Source organism: Mesoplodon bidens (genome assembly GCF_964165515.1).
Source record: "Mesoplodon bidens genome assembly, chromosome: 15".
Lineage (NCBI taxonomy): Eukaryota > Metazoa > Chordata > Mammalia > Artiodactyla > Ziphiidae > Mesoplodon > Mesoplodon bidens.
This window is the reverse complement of record NC_138171.1, coordinates 82,524,043-82,536,468: the sequence shown is the minus strand read 5'-3', so window position 1 is coordinate 82,536,468 and position 12,426 is coordinate 82,524,043. Positions and strand designations below refer to the sequence as shown.

General features: G+C 52.0%; 1 protein-coding gene across 1 annotated transcript in view; it reads right to left on the bottom strand.

Annotated features, from left to right (window-relative positions):
- The window catches only part of NINL (ninein like), a 112,777-nt gene that overhangs the window by 44,297 nt on the left and 56,054 nt on the right, over positions 1-12,426 (bottom strand). The window contains exons 3-5 of the mRNA XM_081255557.1: positions 8,751-8,847; positions 3,963-4,135; positions 2,506-2,572 (exon numbers count right to left, since the gene is read on the bottom strand). Of these exons, the coding sequence (XP_081111683.1) occupies positions 2,506-2,572; positions 3,963-4,135; positions 8,751-8,847 (337 nt within the window). The remainder of the gene's footprint in view (positions 1-2,505; positions 2,573-3,962; positions 4,136-8,750; positions 8,848-12,426) is intronic.

Below are 12,426 nucleotides of genomic sequence, written 5' to 3'. Positions count from 1 at the left end.
AATCTAGGTGGTGGGTACACAGTGCTCGCGGTACAGTCCTTCCACTTTCACTCTGTGCACATTGTCACAATCAAATGGAGGAATCTGCTGCATGTGGGGAAAGCATTTTCTTTCTTCAAAAAAATATTTATTTATTTAGGTTGCTCCGGGTCTTAGGTGCAGCATGCAGGATCTAGTTCCCTGACCAGGGATCGAACCCGGGCCCTCTGCATGGGGGCCACGGAGTCTTGCCCACTGGACTATCAGGGAAGTCCCAGAAAGCATTTTCTGAAGGGAACCTGCGAAGCCACAGCACTGAGAGCATAGCTGCAAGGTTTGTACTTAGAACAAAAAGGCCAGGTTTAAAAAACGAATTTTTAGAAACTCTTCAAACCTACCCAAAGTAAAGAGCACAGTCCAGCAAAGGCCAGTGGTCCTGTTCCTTGGGCAGCCGGCCACCCCAGCTTCATCTACCCCCGTTTATTCTTCTTTTTTTTTTTTTTTTTTTTTTTGCAGTACGTGGGCCTCTCACTGTTGTGGCCTCTCCCGTTGCGGAGCACAGGCTCCGGACGCGCAGGCTCAGCGGCCATGGCTCACGGGCCCAGCCGCTCCGCGGCATGTGGGATCTTCCCGGACCAGGGCACGAACCCGTGTCCCCCACATCGGCAGGCGGACTCTCAACCACTGCGCCACCAGGGAAGCCCCCCCACCGTTTATTCTTGCCCAAGTATTTGAAAGCAAATGCCAGCTGCTGTATTCTCACCCCTGTGTGTTTCGTGCGTACGGCTGATCCCAGTGCCACTATCACCCGACAAACCAACAATGATTTACCCAGCTCTCTCTCAAGAGTCTCCCGACAGTCGATTTCTTTGAATCAGTATCAACACAGAATCCTCCCCGTGCATGTGGTTATTCCTCTCAAGGCCTTGGATCACGAGCAACTCACTGCCTGCCCCACTCTGCTTCCTCGCATCCCTCCAGCACTAACATCGTCTATAAACCGGAAGTTAGCATCAAAGCCTAGTTTGGATTCAGCCTCAGTTTTATCTTTTATCTTTTTCTTTCTGGCAAAAACGACCCAAGGTGGGCTGTGTTCTCCACGCCACCCCACCGCAGGAGGCACAGGTGTCTTTGAGATGCAAAGACACCTCAGTGAGCCTGGATGACAGACGGCCAGGTTTCATAACTTTTATACTTTAGCCAGGTGGCTTACTGAGGTTTCTGAAGCTTTGCCGGAGAGACACCCTCTGGAAGAGGACAGACCTTGGGGGTGCCCACGAGGAGCTCTCCTCGGATGAGCGAGGCTTCAAAGCAGAGTTCCCTCCACAGCCAGGCCACACCACCCAGCCCAACACAGGAAGAGGGCTGCCTGCACCTGACCAGACCTGGGCTCTCGGCCAGTGGTCTAGAGTTTTCAGGAGAGGAGCCACCTTGGCGTTACTTTGATAACCCAACTAACGATCAGAAAGCCACCTTGCCAAGGAAAGCTAGGGCCTGTGTGCTCACGAATGACGCTGTGGGTTGAGCTGAGGAAAACACAAGGAAAGGGCCACCTCCGAGGTCCCTTCCAGCTTAAAACATCTGAAAGTTCTACGTAACAATGGAAAAGCAATTCTGACACCCGGGTGTATTCTCATGGCTGGCAGAGGAGAAAATAAGTCCTCTGAGGTCTGACATGACTGTTCACACACCAGAGTCAGTTCTAACCTGGAGGGAAAGAAGAACTCCAACCTGTCTCTGGGCAGAGTCCGAAATGACTCGCTGAATAACCTCCCCAGGAGCCCTTCCTCTCGTCCCCTAGATTTACAGAGTCCAGGGAATTTAGGACATGACTTGGCTGCTCTTCCGGACACAAAAGCGTCCATCTGCTTCGTGCAGTAGCACAGGCACCCCGGTCATTCCCCTGATGTCACCAAACTCAATGCTGAGCCACCAAGAGCCTCAGCCCCCGAGGACCACAGTCTGGATAATGCTCAGTGCCAGTGCAGACTCCTCACTCAGGAGAAGCTCAAGGTCAGCTCGGGTCTCGCCCTCGAGCCATGTTCCTGCACATTCTGCCCTGTGACACACTCCAGTGGGAGGTGTCCTTAAGGCACCTGCAGACCCATGTGCTGATGCGCCCAGATTTGCTAAGCACGCCTGCGGCTGCCTTCCAGGTGCTCCGTCAGGCTCTCCAGGACCAGAACCACGTCTTACCCTTGACTTGGGGCAGACAGGGCCCCAGGCGGCAGGGAGGCTGCTGGCCCAGGCCGGGTGCTTCAGGAAGGAGTCCCCAGGCCCACGCCTGCCGGCTGGGGTCATGCTGATCCTCCCAGTCCGTGAAGCTGCTCCCTTAGCCAGCGGCCCCCGCTCGAGGGTCTGACCTCAGGGGTCTCCCAGAGCTGGGACCCTGCCCCCAGGAGAAGGGCCCCCCAGGGACACCACCCACACCGGGCACTTCCCAGGAAATTGTCCTTGGCTGGTGGCCCACTGCCTGGCAGCCTAGCACTGGCCAAAGGTGGCACCGACCACAAGGCCGGGCTTTACCTTGTGCTTCAAACAACTCATTCTGAGGGTCCTTCGCACTTTCGGCTTCTTCATCGGACTTGAGACTCTGGAAAAACAGAAAGAAAAGGACGTGTGAGTCCCCAAAGGAAAGGGCAGCGGATGGAGCACCGGGAACAAGCAGAACAGTCTGGTGGGGCTGGGGTGGGAGGACACCTGAGGAAGGGGAGCCCCAGCCCACAGGGCAGCCCTGGTGGTCAGCCACGAGGCCCCATGCACACCAGCTTCCTCTCTCGGACCGCACGCTGCGGCCTGCACTCGGCACCCTCTGCATCCCGCCCCTCATCACCCATGTCTGTTGGTAACAGTCAAGGAAGAGCAGGTCTCTGACCCCCAGGGGCTCCGGCGACAGCAGGTGATCTGCTGAGACCTCGGTGCCCAAGGGGCTGGGCCACCAAGAAGTCCAGTAAAACCTCATGCTTCTGTGACCGAGTCCGCGGACCACAAAGTCAAAGTCTGCTTCTGATTTTGGAAGGAACACTGGCTTGACCAGGACTCAGCACTTAGAAATGGCGCTGAACTGAGGCTGCAGCTATGGGGGCAGGTGATATATCTCATTTTTCTAATGCATTCAACCTGCTGACAACCCTAAAGGCAGCAACCCTAGGGTCCTAGTTCTGGGGATCAAAGATGGTTTTAAGAAGCAGAATGGCACCACAGAGATGGCACAGACACATGAAGCCTTCCATCCCTGGGGCCAAATTTAAGAGAGAGAATAAAGCAGCAAAGGCCTAGGATTTATTGGTGCCGCCCAAGTGCAGCACATCCCTGAGAGAAGCGACTCCAGGATCTAAATACATATTTATTTGCTTTTCCTTTTGGCCTCAACAAATGTTGAAAATATAAACAAATTAATATGGGGGCCCAGAGCTGTCTTATTAAAGGGAAGCCCCCCTAGAGCCTCATCAGACAGATGTGGACATCATGGAGAGGAGCCAGGAACCTTCTGGAACCCCGAAAACAGGTCCAACGGGCCACGATCAACCTGTGGGGTGTGGATCTGCCCCGTGCACGTCCTTCCTGACACAAAGCCCTCGAGGCTCCTGCAGTGGACAGCTCAGGGAGCCTGGGGTCCCTGGAGGCATCTGGCATGACATGCCCGCCAAGTTGTGGAGGGTGAGCCTCGGTTGCGCCCAGTGCTGCTTTTTCTGTCCTCGGCTGATTAACCTTCCTCTCCTCTGGCAGTGCCAGGGGAGGGGGGGTAGTGGTGAGCAGGGGATTCTCCATGGCCCCCGTGTCTGAAGGAGGACGCTCTGTGGCCAGAGTTTCCCTGCAGACAGCGAGACCCAGAGACACCTTAAAACTAAATGTCACTCCCCATAGTGCTCTGGCGATAAGATAGATGCCCCCTCCCATCTTCCCGTATCATGTCACGTGAGCAGTGACTATGGGGGGGGGGCATGCGTACTTGGGGGAGGGCAAAGGTGGGGTCGACCCACCTCCACACTTTCCAGGGACGCGGAGCGTCGGAGTTGGCTTCTCACACTGGGCCTGGCAGGCTGCTCCGGTAAACACGGGGCTCCACCCGCAGCGTCGCAGGGCTCGGGGCAGCTCCGACGGCCATACCACTTAGAGCCGCTCACGTACTTTGGGGGGATGGCCCGGGGAGCACCTGGAATGAAAACGGGAGGTGTTCTCTCAAACAGCCTCTGGGCCCACATGTGCTGCCAAGATGCCCTTTACGAAGGTGCAGGTTCGGGCGCAAAGCGTGGCTCTCAGGGACACACATGGAAAACGCCTGGAAGAACACAGGGAATGGTCAACAGTGGGGCTGGGATTGAGACAGCCAGGCTGGGAGGCAGGGACTTTCCATCCTAAACTCTAGGTGCTGTTTAAATGTTTCCAAGCAAAATACGCTTTTATTATGCAGTAAAAGACTAATACAAAAATCTAGCTTTTTACACAAGGAGAAAAGCCTCCAATAATCCAGCAACATACTGCTCTAGAGACCAGAAGGTCACGTCCCACCCACGCCCCTCACTACAGGACCCCCCCGCCCCCCGGACGGGATGCTGTAGGCAAGGACCTCAGCATAGCTGGGGAGCCTCAGACTCCACATTGGTCTGAAGTCTGGGATAGAGGCAGGAGTGCATTTTAGCTTGGGATTCATGAGAATCCCATAAGCCCTAATAAACCCCTTGCACTTTTCTTCCCTCCTTACCTGCCCACGTCTGCAGAGCAGTGGGGACCCCGCAGGCAGAGAAGAAATGATGCTGACTCTGTAGGGAATCTGGGCAGCCGGAGAGAGACTGGGGAGGGCGACGTGGGCCACGGCCAGGAGAGGACGCAGGTTCAGAAGGAAGCAACCAGAACGGGCAGGTTGGGGGAGAGGGTCCAAGGAAGTAAGGCCAGGTCAGGAAAACTGAGGACCGTTTCACACAGATGCGTCACGCTTCCTAAGGCCAAGTACCACCTCCCTTCTCTCCTCCACACCAACTCTGCAGCCCCTGACCTTGGGACCATCAGAGGAGGAGGCTGGGTCCAACCTGGCCAGTGGTGCCAGTGACCAACAGAAACTGGGAACAAGGGAGGAGTTTGGGGAGGAAGCTGCTGAGTTCCACTTGACAGCGGACATGTAAGGCAGGCTGGCCATGTCCCCGGGACACTCGGAGGTTATCACGGGCCCTGCCCCGGGCCTGGAATCTCTCCCGTCTGGGAACCCCGGGGCTGCTGGAGAGCAGGGAGCGGACACCCTGGCAGGGAGGAAACAGGAGGCTCTGAGTGCCCCACGCCAGGGGGAGGGGCCGGCACACAGGCTCCGCACCTTCATTGCGGTGGGGAGGTGCTGGAAGAGGAAAGCCACGGGAGGTGGGAGCGGGCAGCTGCAGCGCATTCTGGAAACCAGCTGCAGAAGACAAGGAGGGGCCTGACGCACGTAGGCCCTCCCCGGGCTCGCGGCTCACCTGGAGGTCGTGACCCAGCACCACGTCTGCCCCCTGTGGCTTGACCTTGCTCCTGCCCTTCCCCTCCCTGACCCGTCCATGTCCGGAGTCCCACCCGCCCTGGATGTGGCCCCAGTTCTTCATCATTTCAGCAGGTCAGCACTTTCCTCAGAGGAATGAGACGCCCAGAAAACACACAGCTGTTTCATAATGTTCCCCAAACGTGTCACTCCCCTCCCTCCAACAGAGAGAAACGCTTCTCTAGAAAAGAGTGTCCACGTGGCAAATCACGACAGGAAGCAGGCAGCTTCCCACCACCCACAGAACACAGAGCCGTGGCCTCTTGGCAGGAAGCACTGGGGGTCATGGCCAGTCCCCACCCGCTGCCCAGACGGCCCGCAGAGCACAAGGCCAACGGTGCCCTGTGCTGGACACCTGGCTGTGCCTCCTGTGTGTGCGTATTTATTTATAGGAGCGGAATACCAAGGTCTACAAGTGAAAAGACATTGGTTATATGTTCTGTAACGGCCTTTACTGAAAGGAGCAGAATGACGGGGAAGCGGGATGTTCTTCAAAACCCCGGGGCGTTTGGCCCCCTGATGACATGCTCATCCCTGGAGCATCAAAGCTCCAATCATTTTTCCAGTCACGGTGGAGAGAGCGACGCTGTGGACAGGGCCAGGGAAGGAGGGATGAAGCCCCTGCACGGGGGAGGCTGGGAAGGTGGCTGCGGTGAGAAGCTGAAACACTCACAGCCCTGGAGAACGGGGCAGGGCTCGCCCCAGCTCTCACAGCCTGCGGCTGCAGGGCCACCCGGCGCCCTGCCTCTGTGCACAAGCCCCGTCCGAGCTGCCTCAGGTGGGCTTACGACCGTGTAATTGAGGAAAGCACTGAAAATCGAAAGAAGAGAAAAACAACACAAAACAAAACCGGGGGGCTTCCCTGGCGGTTCAGTGGTTAAGAATCCGCCTGCCAATGCAGGGGTCACAGGTTCGATCCCCGGTCCAGGAAGATCCCACATGCTGCGGAGCAACTAAGCCCATGCGCCACAACTACTGAGCTTGCGAGCCACAACTACTGAGCCCACATGCCACAAGTACTGAAGCCCATGTGCCTAGAGCCCGTGCTCTGCAACATGAGAAGCCACCGCAATGAGAAGCCTGCGCACCACAACGAAGAGTAGCCCCTGCTTGCCACAACTACAGAAAGCCCGCGAGCAGTAACAAAGACCCAATGCAGCCAAAAATTAAATAAATAAAAAAACTAAAAAAACCCAAAAACGGAACTGGTGTGGAAAAGCACCAGTCCTGAAACAGCTTCTCCCGTCTTTGGAGGAAGTGAGGACACCCCCACAGACGCACACGTGCTCCAGCATGGAGGGGGGCGCAGTGACATGGGTGTGGCCTTTCTTGGGCACATCCACGTCCACGGTCACACGATCACACTCCAAAACCCTGAGTTGGGAAAGGCAAGTGGGCTTCTTCCCATCTCAGAGGAGACAAGTGTGAGACAAAGCAGCCAATGACCTGAGCTGCAGGGCGATGGGGCTGCTGGCCAGCTGACTCCTCCCCCGAATCAGGGCTCTGGCGTGGCTCCAGCAGGAGGAGGTGGGGCAGCTGACTTCAGCCCCAGCGGTGGGGGCGGGGCCTGGCTCCAGGCTGCAAAACCCCACCTGAGTTAACAGGCAGGAGCAGCCACAGGACTTCTAGGACGGTTCACTGGAATCTACATAAAACGTCCATCAGCTCCAAGCCTGGCACACAAAGCCTCCCTCACGGTACCCCTGGTGCCCAGATCATCGTGCACCTGCTCCCAACCGAGGACCTGCCCGGGCTCCAGGAGCAGACCAGGGGGCTGCTGCGGGGCAGACTCCTCAAATGCCTGCCCCACGTGGGAGGGAGGGACCCGCTGCCACTTCACTCTCCTTCCCAACTCGTCTCAAACGCAGCCGTGACCAGCCGGGGCGCATCAGGTGCTGCCCGCAGCAGCCGAGCCCGAGGGTCCAGCACGGCTTCGAATGAGCATGTCCACCATCACCTTCCGACCGGAGCCCGCGGTCCACACGTCGAGCGGGCCTCCCTCCAAAACCCTCCCTCCACCTCCTGACCAAAGCCACCACTTCCGTTTGTTCTGAAATATCACCTTTGTCCCACTGGCACTGCTTGAAACCAGGATTCTCACAAGTCCTAGGAACACAGAGCACTACTGTGTGAGACAGAAGACAGGCTGAGGGCTGCCTCGGCTGGTGGCATCCTGCCTGCTCCGCCAGCCTCCAAGGCCTGGCTAACACCTCACACCTGCCCTGCGCTTTTGATTCTCCAATGCTTCCACCCCCGACACCCACTTTATCTTGTCAACACCCTATGCTGTAAGGACAGCAGTCGGTATTAACTTGACATCTGTGATACTGAGATTTATAATAAATATGCATTTGGTCTTCCATCCCTGGCACAGCTCCTAAAACCCTTGGAATTTCTTAAGTGATGAGAGCAACCACACCTGAGTTTATGTTGATGAGGTGACTTTTGGAACCACACCTCAGGATGGGCTGGTTGCCAGGGAAACCAACTTTCAGCCCCACCCCCTGACCTCCAGGGACGTTGAGTCAATCCCCGATGCCCAATCATTTGATCAGTCATGTCTGTAATGAAGCCTCCATAAAACCCAAAAGGACGGGGTTCTGAGAGCTTCCGAGTTGGTGAACATGCGGAGACTGGGGAAGAGTGCGGCCTGAAGGGGGCGTGGGCGCTCCGAGCCCCTTCCCACAGGCCCTCCCCACAAACCTCTTATCCTGAGTCACATCCTTTTGTAATAAACCGGTGATCCAGTAAGTAAATGGGTTTCCCTGGGTTCTGCTCTAGCAAATTCATTGAACCCGAGGAGGTCGTGGGAGCCTCTGATCTATTACAGGTGGGTCAGAAGCACGGGTGACAACCTGGATTTGAGATGGCTGTCTGAAGAGGGTGCAGTCTTGGGGGACTGAGCCCTTCCCCTGTGGGGTCTGACGCCGTGTCCAGGTAGACGGTGTCAGAACAGAGTTGACTTGTAGGACACCCAGCTGGTGTTGCAAAACGGCCTGGTGTGGGAAAAACCACATATATCTAGTGACCAGAAGTGCCAGTATATTCAGAGGATTGTGTGTATTGTAGAGGAAAACAAAAGAGTCTTCCCCTTACAACACCATTTTACAAATAAGGAAGCAAAAGAAGAAAAAACCCGAACGTCAGTTCCAGTCTACGCAGCTTGGCAGAGACAGATCTGCTGCGTCGTTCAGTGAGAACATCATACTCCAGAAGTCAAGGAATCACGGGAAGAGACGTAACAGAGACCGGGAAGGCCTCTTACCTGGCTCCAAAGACCCACTGTCTTCATCTGAGGAGCCGACACCAGCCTGTGATGACAAGACGGCCACGAAACCGTCCTTAAATTCCTCAAAGTTAACCTGTGGATTTGAGAAGAGAGGTCAACGCTACTTTCTACAGGTCACATACGTAACACCCTGGCCTTTTGGTTTTTCTCAGATGGAAGATCTTATGTTGCCTTCAGCACTGAGGACATTCATTTTTTCAAATACTGACTTAAGATTTAAAAGAATTGAAGATGTAATAAGGCAAGTAAAAGTGAACCATAACCCCATCACCAAAAAACACTATTAACAACTCCATAAAAGTAAATCAGACCCCATAATTAGAAAGCAGTGTAGAAAAGAGGTGTCTGATGACCACAAACATTAACACATAAAGAAAAAGAAAAATCCACGTTCTCACCACCCACCAAGAAAGAGAAAACGGCAGCACCTGGGCGAGCCCTCCACCACGGTTCCTTTCCTGATTAAGTCCCCCAGCCCCTGCTCCGACTCTAATAACATCGTTGCTTTTATACCTCATTTGCATGCACCCCTAAACAACACAGTTGACTTCTGCCTCTGTTTAAATTTGATCTAAATGGAATCATGTGTATACACTATTTTGTGTCTTAGACTCAATATTACCTCTGTAATATTCATGTAACTTGCTGTGCATGATCCACCCATTTTCTCTGCTCTGCGGTGTAACTGAGCAATAATTTATTAATCTACCCTCCTGGGCTTCCCTGGTGGCGCAGTGGTTGAGAGTCCACCTGCCGATGCAGGGGACATGGGTTCGTGCCCCGGTCCGGGAAGATCCCACATGCCGTAGAGCGGCTGGGCCCGTGAGCCATGGCCACTGAGCCTGCGCGTCTGGAGCCTGTGCTCCGCAACGGGAGAGGCCACAACAGTGAGAGGCCCGCGTACTGACAAAAATAAAAATAAAATAAAAAATAATCTACCCTCCTGCTGGTGGATATTCCCATTGTTTCCAGGGTTTAGTTATTTTTAAAAAACCCCAGCTTTGAACAGTTACACATGTGTCCTTAGGCATTTCTTTGGAGTCTACGCCTAACAATGGGATTGCTGGGTCACAGAATATACATTTAAATTCTCTTGGTGAATTGAATATTTTATTACTATAAAATGCTGACCCTCTTTAGTTCAGTAATGCTTTTACCACAAAGACTAGCTTTCTTATGGAGTATTTACGTGTTATATCTTTTTACCAAACTTTGTTTTTTTAACCAAACTTTTAATAATGTCAATTTTTATATCCCTATGTTTTAGACATGTCTCTTATGAACAGTATATAGCTGGATTTTTTTCCCAAATCTGAAAATCTTTATCTTTTAACTGAAACATTTTACATTTAATGTCGTTACTGATATATTGGGTTGGCCAAAAAGTTCGCTTGGGTTTTTCCATAATATTTAGATTTAAATCTACTATTTTATTTGTGCTTTCAATTTGACCTGCCTGCTTTTTCTCCTTTCTTTCCTCTCTTTGGATTTACTGATTTTCTTTTAGGACTTCATTTTTCCCCTTATTAATTGAGAAGTTATACAGTCTATTTCCATTCTCTTATTGTTTATCCTAAAAATGACAGTACACATCCTTAGCCTGAAAGTTTACTATCAATTAATGCTTTTTGTTTCAGCAAAAACATAATTTATTAAAAGACTAGTGGAAATGATCCAGATGTCCAAAAAGAGAATGGGTAAATAAACTGTGATTCAGTCAGACAATGAAAGATGACAATAGGGGGAAAAAACCCAAACCACTGACAGAGACAATATATCTACATTGTGTGAATATAGCTCACAGACATAATACGGAGTAAAAGAACCAGAGAGTATACACTGAGCATATGCTGTGTACTTTCGCTTGTATAAAGTTCAGAAATAGGCAAACAAATCTATGCTGTTGGCATCAGGACAGTGGTAACTATTGGAGGCAGAGGGACCGCAAGGGCACCTGAGGAGGGATGCAGGATACTGGCGGCCCAGGTGTGTTCAGGGTGGCTGTTCACTGAGCTGCACTCTTCAGCTCTTTTCTCTACCTGTACTTCTACTGAAGTCCCACAGAAAGAAATCAACACAAGAGCTTACTGTCACCAGTAAGTGCAGAAAAAGCAGGCCTGGGCTGTAGGTCCAAGCATGCTTCCCACACCTGGCACAGAACTTGAATGAGCACATTCTGTTGCCGCCGATGGGCACTAAATGCAGCTGTTGGCTTGGGAGCACCTCTGCCTCAGTTACACACGTATCAGATCTGACACTGGATTACTTGTTTATTTTCTGTCTCCCCAACTAGCATGTGATCTCACAGTGACACACTGTAAATACTCAACAAATATCTAATGGATGTGTTTGCCTCTATATCCTCTCAAAACTGAGCAGAATTCACCTTCTCACAGATGCATTCTTTCACCTTTGCTCTTAAAGAGTATTCTTTTTTTTTTTTTTGGCCACTCCTCGCAGCATGCGAAATCTTAGTTCCCCGACCAGGGATTGAACCCTCGCCCCTGCAGTGGAAGCTCAGAGTCATAACCACTGGACCGCCAGGGAAGTCCCCTTAAAGGGTATTCTTGCTGAGTATGGGATTCAGGTTGCCACCAGTCCTCTTTTAGTACATTGGAGACACCTTTCCATTGGCTTCTGGCTTCTACGGTCACATCTGAGAAAGCAATAGTCAATCTAACTATGGCTGATTTTCAGGATATGTCTTTTCTCCTCTGGCTGCTTTTTAAAAAATTATTAAATGTTTCATTTTGAGATAATTATCGATTCACATGCAGTTGTAGGGAAAAAATACAGAGAGATCATGTGTACCCATCTCTGGCTGCTTTTAAGATGTCTTTGTTTCCCTTCACTTTCACAATAATATGGCCAGATGTGGATTTCTTTTTATTTATGCTACTCAGAATTCCATGGGTTTTTGGAACCTTAAATCTGTTTTGGAAACGTTTTAGCTATTATCTGTTCACAAAATCTCTCCTCATTCACTCCTCTCCTCCTGGGATTCCAACCAAAGGGATGTTCCCCAGTCTTCACCTTCTCTTTATGACATCACGCTGCATCCTGGATCAGTGCTCTTTTCAGCTGTGTCTAATCTGCTGTTAAACTCTTAAAAGTTGTATTTCGTTCTTTATTCAGATTTGTTATGTCACTTTTTAGAGTTACCTCTTTCCTGTGGATATTTTCAAGCTTGTTTTCTTTAAATTAAAAAAATTTTTTTTAAATTTTTGGCTGCATTGGGTCTTTGTTGCTACACGCGAGCTTTCTCTAGTTGCGGCGAGTGGGGGCTACGCTTCGTTGCGGTGCACGGGTTTCTCATGGCAGTGGCTTCTCTTGTTGCAGAGCATGGGCTCTAGGTGTGCGGGCTCAGTAGTTGCAGCATGCGGACTCAGCAGTTGTGGCTCGTGGGCTCTAGGGAGCTTGGGCTTCAGTAGTTGTGGTGCACGGGCTTAGTTGCTCTGGGGCATGTGGGATCTTCCCGGACCAGGGATCGAACCCATGACCCCTGCACTGGCAGGTGGATTCTTAACCACTGCGCCACCAGGGAAGTCCCTCAAGCTTGTTTTTTTTAAATCTCTCCTACCGTAGTAACCATAGTTGGCTTATACTTTCTGCCCAGTAATTCCAATACTTCACATCTCTGTGCTCTGCTTCT